The 15,989-nt window shown below is 35.5% G+C and overlaps 2 protein-coding genes across 2 annotated transcripts; both read right to left on the reverse strand.

Annotated features, from left to right (window-relative positions):
- Positions 1-1,431: 1,431 nt before the first annotated feature.
- LOC145124656 (nuclear transcription factor Y subunit B-3-like) lies at positions 1,432-2,627 on the reverse strand. The gene has a single exon (XM_079060073.1). The coding sequence runs from the start codon at positions 2,269-2,271 to the stop codon at positions 1,627-1,629; it is 645 nt and encodes a 214-aa protein (XP_078916199.1). The 5' UTR covers positions 2,272-2,627; the 3' UTR covers positions 1,432-1,626.
- A 12,166-nt stretch (positions 2,628-14,793) lies between these two features.
- LOC145124991 (uncharacterized) lies at positions 14,794-15,519 on the reverse strand. Its single transcript, XM_079060475.1, has 3 exons — positions 15,286-15,519; positions 15,113-15,182; positions 14,794-15,036 (listed from the first exon to the last, which is right to left on the reverse strand). Exons 1-3 carry the CDS (start codon positions 15,440-15,442, stop codon positions 14,892-14,894), a joined length of 372 nt encoding a protein of 123 aa, XP_078916601.1. The 5' UTR covers positions 15,443-15,519; the 3' UTR covers positions 14,794-14,891.
- Between the last annotated feature and the right edge of the window lie 470 nt (positions 15,520-15,989).

A 15,989-nucleotide genomic window follows, 5' to 3' on the forward strand; every position in this document is an offset into this window, starting at 1 on the left:
CAGTCACACTGTAGACTCGAGATGCATGGCTGTTCTGTGTTTGTTATATGATATGTTATGGTTGTATGAAGTTGGTATTTTGGGGGTAACTCACTAAGCTTTCGGGCTTACAGTTTTAGTTTATTGTTTCAGGTTCAGCGGATGGCCGCGGGAAGGCGAATGCGTGACCGTACACTTCCTCGATTTATGATTATGATTTCTGGGAACTCTGATGTTTAAACTATTTTAAAAATAAACTGTAATAACTGAATGATTTTATATGATTTAAAAAGTTTTAAATTTGCTCAAATTTTATGGGTGTTACATTCTAACCAAAGATACCTAGCAGAGAGTGAAACCTGATCTGAATAAGGTGAAATCTTGGAGAGACGAACAATTCATGTGAAGGTCTATGACTGAGAATAGGGAGGGTGGGTGTTCGTGAAGATGAACATAAGTTTGTGGTGGGTGAGGACACGAGTGACATGATGAGATGTATTTTAATTTAATGTTTCTTTTTAGTGAAAAAAGCTTAAACATGAAGGAAAACGACAATTACAAGTCAAAGTCCCTTTTTAGTAGGTAAAAATTGACTTTATGCCTCTAAACTACAAAAAAATAATATTAGAGACCTTTTGAAACAAAACCCGATAGTTAGTTGGGTTACAGTAACATTTACCCAAAAAAAATACACAAACACATTTTCTTCTGTAAATTACAAAAACAATTTTTGTAATTTATTTTTTTATATATGGTCAGAACTGCCAACGTATAAAATCTTAAATATATCACATGATGTTTTCTGTAAATTACAAAATCATAAATGCTAAACGAACAAATATCCAAAAAATTTATGACAAAATATAAAATCTAATAATATGTTCGACTCATTTCTAATTAATATATTTTCTAATAATATATGGTATGATCAGTGTTTTAAAAACCGGTTCGAACCGGCCGGTTGAACCGGAGGTGAGGATGGTTCGATTTGGACCGGTTTTATGACGATTTTCTGACCGGATTGAACCGGCCAATTTTGGTAAAAAACCAGTTCAAGCGGTTGAATTGAGGAATGGACCGGATTCAACCGGACAGTCTTGAATTTTTGTGTTTGTTTTGGGCTTCTTTGTTTGATTTTGGATTATATAATGATTGTTTTTATATGTTGCATTTTATTTACATCTGTAATACTAAAAAAACGACAAGTTTTGTAATTAATGTATGCGGGATAATTAAAAACATATAAAAATATAGAACCAGTTTGACCATCCAGTTGAACCGGTTAAACCGGAAAACGTCACCCGACCGGTTCAATTAAAAAACCGGTTTTTAAAACATTGGGTATAATATAATATTCATTTTAGAAAGAAAAAAATGTTAACAAGGTGTCTAAACAGGAATTTCTAACCAAAAAGTCGTGAGTTCAATCTCATACAAATATTAACATGGCCGTTCAAAAATAAAATAATACTTTTACATGAAAAATAATTACACATTTCATTAACAATTATTTATTTACAAAGTAAAACAAAATAAGATTGTTGAATTATATTTGAAAATTCCACATGTTAATGAGACTGATTAAAAATATATTAGAAAAGACTAGAAAAAAAAAAGTTGATTTTTTAAAAATATTTCAGCGAACACCTACCTAGGCTTCGTAGTGGAAGCTCCACCACCTCCACCACCGATGCTGCCCGATCTGCCCAAACTGCCCTTTGGACTCCCTACCCCCATACCCATTTGATGATGATAAGAACCCGAATTGTACATCTGGTGGTGGTGGCGACCCATCATCATGTTGTTCTGCATCCCTCCATACATCCCTCCACCGCCGTCATTATACCCACCCGAATTTACACCGCCACCACTCCCTCCACCGCCAGCAGCCGCATCACCACCACCTCCAGATGACCCATCCTTCTCGCCTTGTCTTCCCAACGTCGTCTTCTCCCCTTCTATCTCCCTGTACTTTGCCAAATACACCTTCAGAGGCTCCACGTACTCTTCAAACCCTAACGTCGTCATCGCCCACAGCAAGTCGTCGCCGTTGATTGTCTTCCTCTTCTCTCTTTGGCACTTGTCGGATGCTTCCCCGGTGATGAAACTGATGAACTCCGATACGCACTCCTGCACCGTTTCCTTTGCATCCTTCGAGATCTTCGCGTTTGCCGGTAACGCTTTCTTCATGATCCGGCTCACGTTTGCAATCGGCAGGAACCTGTCCTGCTCCCTCGCCGATAACTCGCCGCCGGCGTTGTGACCTCCTGATTCGTTATCCGAATCCGCCATAGGGTTGATTATCTAATCTTTTCAAAGGATAATTCGGATTATTTGGCGCGAAGCTCAAGTAATCCTCCGGCTGTGATGAGTACGCCGGAGCTCCGGGAAGCCTGGGGCCTGTAAGAAGCGTTTAGTTGTAAGAAAAAGTACGACGGTCGTCGGATCGAGGTAGTAATAACGCATCGACAGTTACACGTGGTGGAATGAGAGCTGTTTGTTTCATGATAAGAAAAATGTGACGTGGGACGTTTATCTACTGTTGGATGGGGAGGTGGGGTATAAAAATGGACGGCTGGATGATGTTGTGGCTCTTTGCTCGTATGAAATCGCAGGGAATCTTGAAGGAACTGCATAAATAGTCCCTTGAGTAATCCCACGTTTGTATAAACTTCCCCTTTGGGAATTTATTGTACTTTTGGTCATAAATATTACAATTTTCATCCCATGCCATCCGATCAACTAAACTTGGTCCTACCAACGAAAAAGCCTAGAAAGAAGAATAAGATATTTATCTGGAATTGCTGATAGTAATGAACCACTAATCCACTATGACTTTTTTTAAAAAAATTACAAATTTAACCAAATATACTAATTACTTTGTGAAAAATAGCCAAAAAAACCAAAATTGTATTTTTAGCCATTAAAATCGCACTAAAATCGCAGATGGATATAATTCATCTGTGATTTCGTCATTCCATCTGCGAAAGTATAAGTGGCTAAAGCACACACGTGCTTTAGCCACTTGTACGTTCGCAGGTGGTTTTTTTTTCCTATTGTATATATAACCCCTTTCCAGCCTAAAATCGCAGATGGACTATGTCCATCTGCGATTTCCTCTCTATTCACCTACGATTTTGTGTGTTATTTTATTATTATTATTATTATTATTATTATTATTTTGACTACGAAATTGATAGGGTTTAACTACGGAACAACCTTATTATATATAAAATTTTTCAAAAAATTATCATTTTTGTTGTTATTTCTTTGGAAAATTTGTTTAAAACCTCTCTAAAAAAATGAATGAATATTTGGTTTGCGTTGTAACTGGCGGGAGGTGGAAAGAGAAAGTTTCTCTAAACAAGATAGTGAAAAAAAAACATTTTATACAAAATAGCTACGAAATCACAGATGGAATGTACAAATTCACAGATGGACTGTTCCATTTGCGAACGTACAAGTGCCTAAAGCACAGATGTGCTTTAGGCACTTGTACGTTCGCAGATAGAAATGCGAAATCACAGATTGACTTAGTCCATCTGCGATTTTAAGGGCTAGTTTTGTAATTTTGGGTTTTTTTTTGCTATTTTCCACAAAGTAATTAATGTATTTGGCTAAATTTACAATTTTTTTAAACAATTAATATTTTATTAAAAAAATAGTTAGAAATTAGCAGAAAATATAAATATTAAAAAATAGTTAGAAATTAGCAAAAAATATAAGAATAAAAAAAATTAGAGTAGGCTGATGTATTCATCATGTATAGGTATTTTCTTTCTTTTGCTATATCTGTTAGAAAGCAAAAATAAAACAATTGATATATAATTTTATCAAAATCGACCATTAAAATTACGACATGTAAGACCTTTCTTTTCTCCCCCATTGAGTTTTGTATAATCCCACCTAACACAACCACTTCTTCTTTGCCAAAGAGAACACGGGAAAATGAAGATTCCATCATCGAGCTTTGAAAATGGAGATTCCATTATCAAACTGTCTAACGTTATATAAAATTCATGAATAGATATCTTGCAAACAAGTGATATGGGGATTCTATAGTCCCATCATAAATGGAGCATAAGAGTGAACCAACCTCCACTTACCTCTCATCAACCTATCAAGACCAATGTGTCATCATAAAACAGTTTTTATGAGGATCAAATTATTTCAACAAGTGTTTGAACTCTAATGAGACTTTAATTTCACATAAATTTTGAGTTCTTTCTTTAAGAGCAAACTTCCTTCTCTTTTCCACACAAAAAAAAACATTCATAATGAAAAGGTTTTACAGGTTAGTGATCCAAACTTTCATTTTTGAAAAAAAAAAATGTCCTTCTAACTTTCTATTTTTCAGTTAACCAAATATAACATTGTATTTAAAACTTCTAAGTCCTTAAAATTCCATTTCAAACCTAAAGTTAATATCCTTACAAAATAAATCCAAAATCTAGTTCAAAATGGTTAGTCAAGATCAAATACATTAACTCCAAATCTTGAAAAGTCAAATCCTATTTTTAAAATACATTTTCTTAAATGTTAACATTTTAAATAACATTTTTAACTAAATAAAAAATTATCTTATCTATAAAAATTTAAACTTAGAAGTTAAAACTTTAATTCCACTTTACTAATGTTACAACTAGATCTATTTAGACTCCCTAGTAATCTACCAAAAAACGACTCTAATTTTTCTTGACCAATCAAAAATTTATATATATGTTTTCTTGGATCAGGCACATGGATGGGCGGTGCATCAATAACACGTATTGTGTGATAATATAAATAAAGACTTGTGTTAGTTGACTCAAATGTCGTGTATTCAACAAACATGTCATGGGTTTGACATTAATTTCAACATCTTCTTTGTGTCGAGACATTGTTGATAAACATGTGTAAATCCCTTGTGTGATGTGAAAACGCCTTTTACATGTGGTGAATGGTTATTTGTGTATTGATAGTGTTACTCGGATGGTGGAATTTGTAATGGTTTCATCCTTTAAACATCCAATAAATTTGGAATTCCTTTAATTATAATAGTTCAATACATATCGATTGAAGGCAAACGAGCAACAAGCTGCACCGCTAGCCCTTTCTAGATGGCAAAACCAATTCTTTTGAAAACAACATTTGTGGATCTATGTAACGCCCGCATATCCGGGCTAGTCAATTTAGAGACGATGAGCATCAAAAATGAGTTTTTGATGGAAGATTATTTAGAAGGATTAATCTTAACTAAGTTGTAGTATATGTTACAAGGGTTCCGTACATATAAAGAATGTCAAAATCCGAGTTATAACGAAGAAGTTATGGCCCGTCGAAGTTTTACGGCAAAACCGGCACGACACCGAGAGACGTAAATAGTGATTTTACGATAGAAGACTTTTTAGCCTTAGCAATCTAAACAAAAGTCGTAGTATACGTTAAACCGAGAGTGTACATAAAAAGAACGCCCAAATCTGACTTCGTATGAGGAAGTTATAATTTTTCTAAGATTTTGCATAGCAGTGCACAGCCCGGAATTCGAAATTTAGATCGAGCGGTTTTTGGCCAACGCGACCTAAATGAGAATTGAAGATCTCATTAATAGGAACTCAACGACAAAAAGACAGACGAAAACGGAGTCCGTATGTAAAAGTTTTGAATTTTACGCGGACATTTAACAGTGTAATCACCTCCTACTGTTAAATTTAAGATCGGTCGAGAACTAGCCGACGGAGTAAAAAGGAAAGTTGTAGATTTTATTTTTACCTACGCGCGGATATTAATAACGTCAAATACGGAGCTCGTATGCGAAAGTTATGGACGAAGCTTAGCCTCTACTCTTCGAGCGCGATAAATTCGATACAGTTTTGTAAATCTGAGATAGAATGAGAATTAGCTGACGGCGTCTAAATGAAAGTTGTAGCACTCGTAAATACCAACGCGTGGATATAAAGAACGTCAAAAGTGGAGTTCGTATGAACGGGTTACAAATTATAATAGCATATTTACGTATTAAAATAAAGTATAAATCATATATACGTACACATATATATACAAATGTATATATCATTAGAAAGGTATCGACGATGCTGTTATTATAAGACTAGTGTTGAGTACTTTCGACATTAGTTTAGTACACATATCCTTAAATCTATTTAAAATAATATTATGAAGGGGTGTTTAGTCGTTTATATAACTATAAGGTCATAAAGTAATTATGGAGGGTAGTTTTTGTAAATTCAATTAGTATAAATAAGAGGCTTGGGCTCTCATATTTCTTGCACCATTCTCTTGATTCAAGAGTCTTTCTCTTCTTATCCCCCGAGCATTTCGGTCCCTCGTGATTCGACTTCTCTTTCTATAGTTTTAGTATAGTAAGGTGAGCGCTGAAGCGCTGCACGAATCTTTCTTAGAAAGATTCAGCGACGAAGTTCTGCCCCTGCAGAGCCCGACTCCTAGCTAAAACCTCATTGTAAGTAAGTTATGCTTACCCTATTTTAATATAACTTATATTTAAAATTAGTATTGTTATTATGAACTTATAATAAATATTTGAGCTATTATTATGATTTATATAAGTGTCGTTATAATATCTTTTTAACTACTCGCGGTACGGGGAATCTGGTTTAAAGGGCCACATAGGGTTGTTGGATTTCAGAAGTGCTATATGCCAAAATGGTCCTGCCCTCCGGTGTTTTATGTCTGGCCCCTGTCTGTACATAGTGGTTGGAAAGTATTGTTTAAACGTTTATATAATAATAATAATAAAGACTAATAATTAGTCACGGTAAATATTAGACTAAAATCTAGTGGTAATAATACTAGGTTTCGTCGAAGGAAATTATTTTAAAGTAAACGAAGCGATGTCCGAGTACCGAGTCACCACCTTATCAAGTGAGTGCATAGTTACTTTCATCTTACACATAGATATGAAGTATTTTATATAAACTACGTGCTATGTGTGCATATTATATGTATACTTGCTATCTATGCTGGATGAACGATTTTATACAAGTTTTATATGATTTAAACTGTATATGTATTTATATCTACATAATATGCTGGGTAAAACATAGGTAGTTGAAATATGAGTTGGATGATGAGTTGAGAGGTGATATAGACCATGAGTTAAGGGTGAGAGGTGGACGATGTGAGAAGCCTTGTTCCCAAATGTTGGCCCTGTCATCTAGCAGAGTATGGATGACAACCACGGACTATTCTAGACAGTCCAGTGGAACACTAGCAGGCTCGCAACTTGTAGGTGTTGTGAACGATGTGTTCACCCGGTGTACTCTAAACCCTGACGATCATGCAGACTTGGTGCCTAAACCTTGGCGATCATGCAGACTTGGTGCCAAAACCATGGCGACTATGCGGACTTAGTGCCTGTTGTATAAACCCTGGCGACTATGCAGACTTAGTGCCTAAACCTTGGCGACTATGAGGATTTAGTGCCTGTTGTATAAACCTGGTGACTATGCAGACTTAGTGCCTAAACCCCGGTGACGATGGACTTCGTGCCGATTCCTTAGGATGATCCTTAGGAATGAATGAACGAGGAATAGTTGATTCTTAGGGTAGATCCTTAAGAGTAAAGAAGATAATGGGGATGAGTAATTGGGTTGATTGTTTGATGTTTAAACATAATAATTATATTATTGTTGGTTGAAAACCCTATGTACTCACCAGGTTTCCCAACCTGACCCACTCAAGCTTATTTGTATCACAGGTGTCGATATGAAGTTACATTACACTGAGAGATTAAAGAGGTCTAGATCACTAGTGTAAATGAATGTAAGTTCTGTTTATGCTTATGTTTCTGTATTGACAATGACATCCCAAATGTTTTAAAATGAATAAAAAATACATTTCTTCGGAAATGCTTTGATAACGTATTTATCATGTTTTACTGGGAACAAATTTCGCAACATTTTTATTAAAAGAAGTACTCTGATTTTTATAAAGCATAAACAAAATTGGTATTTTCTGGCCGTGAAAATGGGGATGTCACAGTTGGTATCAGAGCATTAGTTTACGCGAACTAGGAATAAGGATTTATTTCTAGACTTAAACTTAGAATGCTAAGCGATGATCGTGAGGAGTGTGTCTAATATATTTTAGGAAGTACACCTGAATAGACATAAGCACTAGCTTAATTAGGGAAAATGCCTAAAATGCTTTTATGTGCTAAATGATTTGTGATGCTTTATAATGCTATCATTTGATCGGATCTATGGTCTGTTGCCGACCGGATCTGGAAACTTTATGTGTTCAGATTTCTAAACGTTTAATTACAATATTAGAACTGGCATGTAATTTTTCGAATTAATAAGGAGGAATACGCGTCTAAACCTTCCTCTATCTATATTCTCGTCTCGATACACCAAACGACGGCTTTGGTGTGCAGAACATCATGGTGAAGACTCATAGTGAATTGAATAAATGGAGGAAATGAGAAGGCTTACAATAGTGAATGATACCTATCAGAAGATATCGTAAGAGTGGTATCTTGCTTTTAGAATACGTCTCATAAAATAACGTTACGTATAGAGGAGTATGGTACGTACGAATGTACATATTTGATTGGCGGGATGATAGAACGATTGGTGTAATTCCTAAAGTTGTCCTATCGTCTGGTGTTTCCATCACCAACCGAGTTGAAGCAGAATTGTTGTTGAAGATATGCATGGAAGAAGTCCTAGTAGAGTCTAGGGAAAATTATATGATTGTTTGGACACATTTGTATGTGTTAAAATTGTTTTTGTGATAATGACTTGGAGAACTGCGAGACAATACTTGGGACGAGTATGAGTAGGTGTGAAAGGTAGTAGAGGCCTATACTATCGGAAGCACAGGACTCACGCTTGGATCAGGGAAAGTCACAAGGTTACCAAGGAGCTAGTAATTGATTTCGTTTTATTCAAGTATGTCGTTACCATCGTTTCGGTAATGATTAAGAAGATGATTGTTATTCCGACCCTAGTGGTCATATGAAATTGAGTCCGACTATGCTAAGTATGTTATGTGGTTCAGAGAATCAAGTTCGATGTAGCATCTCACTTAAGACGGAAGATTGAAATAAAAAGCGATCAGTAGAGGTATCGCGAAAAGTTGCTTGTAGCTAGAAATACTACCTTTTAAGATGAGATTAGAACATGATCGAAAGTATAGTCTGTTCTGGAAGACTCTAAGAGACCTGAGTCTAAGCGTTGCAACATACGATGATAGGTCATTAGAATATGACACATCGTTCCGTTATAGTAATAAAAAAAACTTATCTTAAGTTCGTATCCATTGAGGATCGAGATTGTGACTTGAAGGTCATAATTTGGAGTCTAACGTGAGATAGGGAGCAAGTGCAAGATCAAGCACCGCCTGCAGTCGAAAAGTCCAACAATTAGATACTCATTCGAAGGAACATAGAAGTTACGATTATTACCTAGGATAAAGATATAACGTACGGAGTCATTATACAACCCTGTTTCGTTGATGATTCCGGGACGTAATCATCCTAAGGGGGAGATAATTGTAACGCCCGCATATCCGGGCTAGTCAATTTAGAGACGATGAGCATCAAAAATGAGTTATTGATGGAAGATTATTTAGAAGGATTAATCTTAACCAAGTTGTAGTATATGTTACAAGGGTTCCGTACATATAAAGAATGCCAAAATCCGAGTTATAACGAAGAAGTTATGGCACGTCGAAGTTTTACGGCAAAACCAGCACGACACCGGGAGACGTAAATAGTGAATTTACGATAGAAGACTTTTTAGCCTTAGCAATCTAAACAAAAGTCGTAGTATACGTTAAACCGAGAGTGTACATAAAAAGAACGCCCAAATCTAACTTCGTATGAGGAAGTTATAATTTTTCTAAGATTTTGCATAGCAGTGCACAGCCCAGAATTCGAAATTTAGATCGAGCGGTTTTTGGCCAACGCGACCTAAATGAGAATTGAAGATCTCATTAATAGGAACTCAACGACAAAAAGACAGACGAAAACGGAGTCCGTATGTAAAATTTTTGAATTTTACGCGGACATTTAACAGTGTAATCACCTCCTACTGTTAAATTTAAGATCGGTCGAAAACTAGCCGACGGAGTAAAAAGGAAAGTTGTAGATTTTATTTTTACCTACGCGTGGATATTAATAACGTCAAATACGGAGCTCGTATGCGAAAGTTATGGATGAAGCTTAGCCTCTACTCTTCGAGCGCGATAAATTCGATACAGTTTTGTAAATCTGAGATAGAATGAGAATTAGCTGACGGCGTCTAAATGAAAGTTGTAGCACTCGTAAATACCAACGCGTGGATATAAAGAACGTCAAAAGTAGAGTTCGTATGAACGGGTTACAAATTATAATAGCATATTTACGTATTAAAATAAAGTATAAATCATATATACGTACACATATATATATACAAATGTATATATCATTAGAAAGGTATCGACGATGCTGTTATTATAAGACTAGTGTTGAGTACTTTCGACATTAGTTTAGTACACATATCCTTAAATCTATTTAAAATAATATTATGAAGGGGTGTTTAGTCGTTTATATAACTATAAGGTCATAAAGTAATTATGGAGGGTAGTTTTTGTAAATTCAATTACTATAAATAAGAGGCTTGGGCTCTCATATTTCTTGCACCATTCTCTTGATTCAAGAGTCTTTCTCTTCTTATCCCCCGAGCATTTCGGTCCCTCGTGATTCGACTTCTCTTTTTATAGTTTTAGTATAGTAAGGTGAGCGCTGAAGCGCTGCACGAATCTTTCTTAGAAAGATTCAGCGACGAAGTTCTGCCCCTGCAGAACCCGACTCCTAGCTAAAACCCCATTGTAAGTAAGTTATGCTTACCCTATTTTAATATAACTTATATTTAAAATTAGTATTGTTATTATGAACTTATAATAAATATTTGAGCTATTATTATGACTTATATAAGTGTCGTTATAATATCTTTTTAACTACTCGCGGTACGGGGAATCTGGTTTAAAGGGCCGCATAGGGTTGTTGGATTTCAGAAGTGCTATATGCCAAAATGGTCATGCCCTCCGGTGTTTTATGTCTGGCCCCTGTCTGTACATAGTGGTTGGAAAGTATTGTTTAAACGTTTATATAATAATAATAATAATAAAGACTAATAATTAGTCACGATAAATATTAGACTAAAATCTAGTGGTAATAATACTAGGTTTCGTCGAAGGAAATTATTTTAAAGTAAACGAAGCGATGTCCGAGTACCGAGTCACCACCTTATCAAGTGAGTGCATAGTTACTTTCATCTTACACATAGATATGAAGTATTTTATATAAACTACGTGCTATGTGTGCATATTATATGTATACTTGCTATCTATGCTGGATGAACGATTTTATACAAGTTTTATATGATTTAAACTGTATATGTATTTATATCTACATAATATGCTGGGTAAAACATAGGTAGTTGAAATATGAGTTGGATGATGAGTTGAGAGGTGATATAGACCATGAGTTAAGGGTGAGAGGTGGACGATGTGAGAAGCCTTGTTCCCAAATGTTGGCCCTGTCATCTAGCAGAGTATGAATGACAACCACGGACTATTCTAGACAGTCCAGCGGAACACTAGCAGGCTCGCAACCTGTAGGTGTTGTGAACGATGTGTTCACCCGGTGTACTCTAAACCCTGACGACCATGCAGACTTGGTGCCTAAACCTTGACGATCATGCCGACTTGGTGCCAAAACCATGGCGACTATGCGGACTTAGTGCCTGTTGTATAAACCCTGGCGACTATGCAGACTTAGTGCCTAAACCCTGGCGACTATGCGGATTTAGTGTCTGTTGTATAAATCCTGGCGACTATGCAGACTTAGTGCCTAAACCCCGGTGATGATGGACTTCGTGCCGATTCCTTAGGATGATCCTTAGGAATGAATGAACGAGGAATAGTTGATTCTTAGGGTAGATCCTTAAGAGTAAAGAAGATAATGGGGATGAGTAATTGGGTTGATTGTTTGATGTTTAAACATAATAATTATATTATTGTTGGTTGAAAACCCTATGTACTCACCAGGTTTCCCAACCTGACCCACTCAAGCTTATTTGTATCACAGGTGTTGATATGAAGTTACATTACACTGAGAGATTAAAGAGGTCTAGATCACTAGTGTAAATGAATGTAAGTTCTGTTTATGCTTATGTTTCTGTATTGACAATGTCATCCCAAATGTTTTAAAATGAATAAAAAATACATTTCTTCGGAAATGCTTTGATAACGTATTTATCATGTTTTACTGGGAACAAATTTCGCAACATTTTTATTAAAAGAAGTACTTTGATTTTTATAAAGCATAAACAAAACCGATCTTTTCTGGCCCTGAAAATGGGGATGTCATAATCTAGGAGATATGACATTAGAATGCATGACCCGTTGGACTCTATTGATGAGCTTCACCGCTTCTGGTGCGAGAAAACCAAATGTATCGAATGCAAAAGGTACAAACACATGTTGATTTTCTATACATGCATTCTCGTGCTTTACCACTTTGCACGCAGCGACTTTCAAAGCGGCATGACCTGCTGTGAAACCCCCACTCCCCAAACCAACGAGAGGAGAGACCCCAGTAAGATCCACGCACGCATGCTTACCAAAATGTCAACCGATCTAAGTGTGGATCTTCCATCTTGCGGGTCCGTCAAAAAGTTCACTGACCCTTCTTTCTTCACAGAAATACCAGCACGCCGACAAGCATCAAAGAGAACATCCCGAACCACATTATGTCTGTACTTGAAACCAGGGATCTCTCTACAATGAACTGCGTGTTCTCCAAAGGTATCCAAACATGCCTTGCGGCAAACTGGGCATATCTCGTTAATTGGGAATAGGGGAATCATGAGGCGGTAACGAAGGATAGTTCGGTACGCCACAGGAGACATATGCTGGCCAAAACCATCAATAGGGATAGTTAGCAGAAAATCCTGAGCATGAGGTGTCCGCAGACACTCAAAGACTGCTTTCTGTCTGACAGTCATGTCGAAGTCGACTTCCATATCTTGGACGATTTTGCTAAAAAGGGCACACACCAAAGCTTTTTGGGATTTAGGGGGGGCGGTGTCCTTATTAGTGAAACCGCTACAGTCAAATCCCAGAATAGTATCGCGAAGACGAATCATAGCACATAGGTAATCCGAGTCCATACCAAATACACCAATGTCACGTAAGATGTGGTCTTGTAATGCCCAAGATTGGGCCCTCGAGGCTACAAATGCGTAGGAGGAAACCTCGTATACCGAGTACACACCCAAACCACCGAAACGAATAGGTAAGGAAGTCAGGCCCCACTAAATGTCTCCAAAGAAGAGACCTCCACATACCACCATATCCTCGATAGACCTGTGCAATCCTTTCAAGGATTCACCACTTTGTATGGTAATCCTTTATGCTGGTGGGCTATGGCTTTATTTCTTTGTGAGGACAAATAAGCTTCCCAAATCTTATAATAACTTTAGAATTATGCTCAAAGATCTCACTCGTTTGAACAATCTAGACTATCTACTATAATAAATAAAAATCATTTTTGTCACATGTTACATTCTCATTCAATTTGCCACATGTCATTTTGTGGTTATTTTAAATTAATTTTTATTCCACATGTTATTTTATGGTTTTTTCCATTTTATTAAATTTAATATAGTATTTAAATATAATAATAAATGCATATCAATTTCCTTAATAAACTTTCCTTCTAATCTTAAAATTCCTAAATTAAAGCCTCATTAGTTTTCTTTGTTTATTTATCTAAATTATTTGTTTAAATTTAAAAAAGAAAAAAACATTTTAATTTTAATAATTCAATATTTTTCTCACTTTTCTTATTAATTCAAACTTCTCAAATGTTTAGAATTTCGTATTAAAACTTTCTTTTAAATAAATTCACATAATATGTTAGATTTCGCACATAATATCTACTCTAATAAATGAAAATTCATTTTGTCACATGCCAATCTCTCATAAGTTTTGACACTTATCATTTTGTGGTATTTTTGAAATCTACTCTAATAAATGAAAATTCATTTTGTCACATGTTAATCTCTCATAAGTTTTGACATTTGTCATTTTGTGATATTTTTGAAATAAATAATATTCACATGTCAATTTCTAGGTTTTTTTTAATTTTTAAAATTAAAAAGTCACATAGCTATATAAGTAAAGTTTTAAACGTAATAAATATGATCTTAAATTGCAATAATTATGTTTTTTCCTTCTTTATTTTAAAATTTAATTAATACTTAATATTTATATTTTGATATTTATTTTTTTTAATTAATTAACATGGGTCTGACACCAAGTTTACTAATATACTAAGCTAATGAGCTCATCTCGGACTTGACATTAGACAAAAATGCCAAAGCGAGCAATAAATGGGTAGTAGCATTAAAAAGGACTAAAATGAAACAAAAAAATAAGTTTAAGGACCTCCTATGGACAAAACGAATTTCCGACTAAAATGGGATTTTGGTGCAATAGTTCCTTTCGCAGTGTTTTGAGGTGAAACCAAACAATAGCTAGTGAAAAAGGCCATAGCGAAACCATATATATATATATATATATATATATATATATATATATATATATATATATATATATATATATATATATATATATATATATATATATATATATATTTGAAGGACATCATATGGACAAAAAATAAATCGGTGCACTCGCGGTTGTTTACAATGATGTATTGACATATACATATTCATTTAATTTTAAATGTAAGACCTTTAACTTATCAATTATCACAATGAAATTTCAACTATTTGAACAAGTTAATCGTGTAAATTTAGAGCCTCTTTTTTCATACAAAATTTAAACTTATAATTCAAGAAAGGTATCAATCACATTTAGAATTTAAACAAAGACTGGTTTGATCATCGGATGGGCACCTTGATCCAACCATTAAGAAACCCAATAGCCAAGATGACAAATGGAGTCGACATGCCGAATATGATAATGTATGGTAGAGGCGTCATCATCGGATTCTCCCCGTCCCTTTCCCCTGCTGTTTGCCAATACCTGCGCATTGCAAATTACACACCATAAGTAAATGCAATTTTGCTCTCTCTAAAAGGTCAAGAATCGAATTGCTTACTGTTCTGGTTCTTGTTCTTTAGTAATGAACTTCTTCTTTCCGTCTTTACTGACTTCCGCATCTTCTCCTCCTGCAAAATTACGAAAAACCCATCTGTAGAACAGCAAAAAGATCCAAAAGAAGATCGAATTTGAAGAAAATACTGTAACTTGATGATGAAAAAGGGTAGAAACCTAATTTTGCATGAAGTTTGAAGCGACGATTTGAGTTTGCTCTTGGAGGACAGAGGGATCGAAATGAAGAGGGTTTTGGTGGGATATTAAGTTTGGTAGCTAGTGAAGTTGCAGAATAAGAAGAAGAGGAAGTGGAAATGGCGATATTGGCAGCCATGGTTTCTGGGGTTTCAAAAGGGAAGGTGTGTCTCTTGGTATATCTATTGAGTTTTGGATATGGAAGTAGTGGCAGTAAAGCCTTGGCATCTTCTTTCCCTTTTGGCCTTTTCATATAGTTAATATTTCTATAATCATATTTAGATTTTTTTACTCATAATTAAGAAAATAACCCATAGATGAAAGGTAGACAACATTTCACAAATGTTCATTATGGTTGTCATTTTTTCTCTAAAATAATTGTTATGATTTTTTTATTTTATTATATAGATGGTCCTTAGGCTGCCCGGAGTGGAGGCCAAAAGGACGCGTTGGAGCTGACGTGTCAGCCCCCTTCACGCGTGAACACCGCCCCACCTTCCGGTGGGTTGTTTGTGGCGTGGAGCTGTAGACGGAAGAAGACGCGAGAATTGATTGGGTGATATGATTTTTTGACCGTTGAATGATTTTGACCGTTTGTAAAAAAAAATTAATTAATTAATTAATTACAATCCTTTCTCTATATATATCAACCTTTTTTTTCTCATTTCAAACACACCACACACTTT

This window comes from Lactuca virosa, chromosome 7, assembly GCF_052849685.1.
Source record: "Lactuca virosa cultivar CGN04683 chromosome 7, Lactuca_virosa_CGN04683_v6, whole genome shotgun sequence".
Classification (NCBI taxonomy): Eukaryota; Viridiplantae; Streptophyta; class Magnoliopsida; order Asterales; family Asteraceae; genus Lactuca; species Lactuca virosa.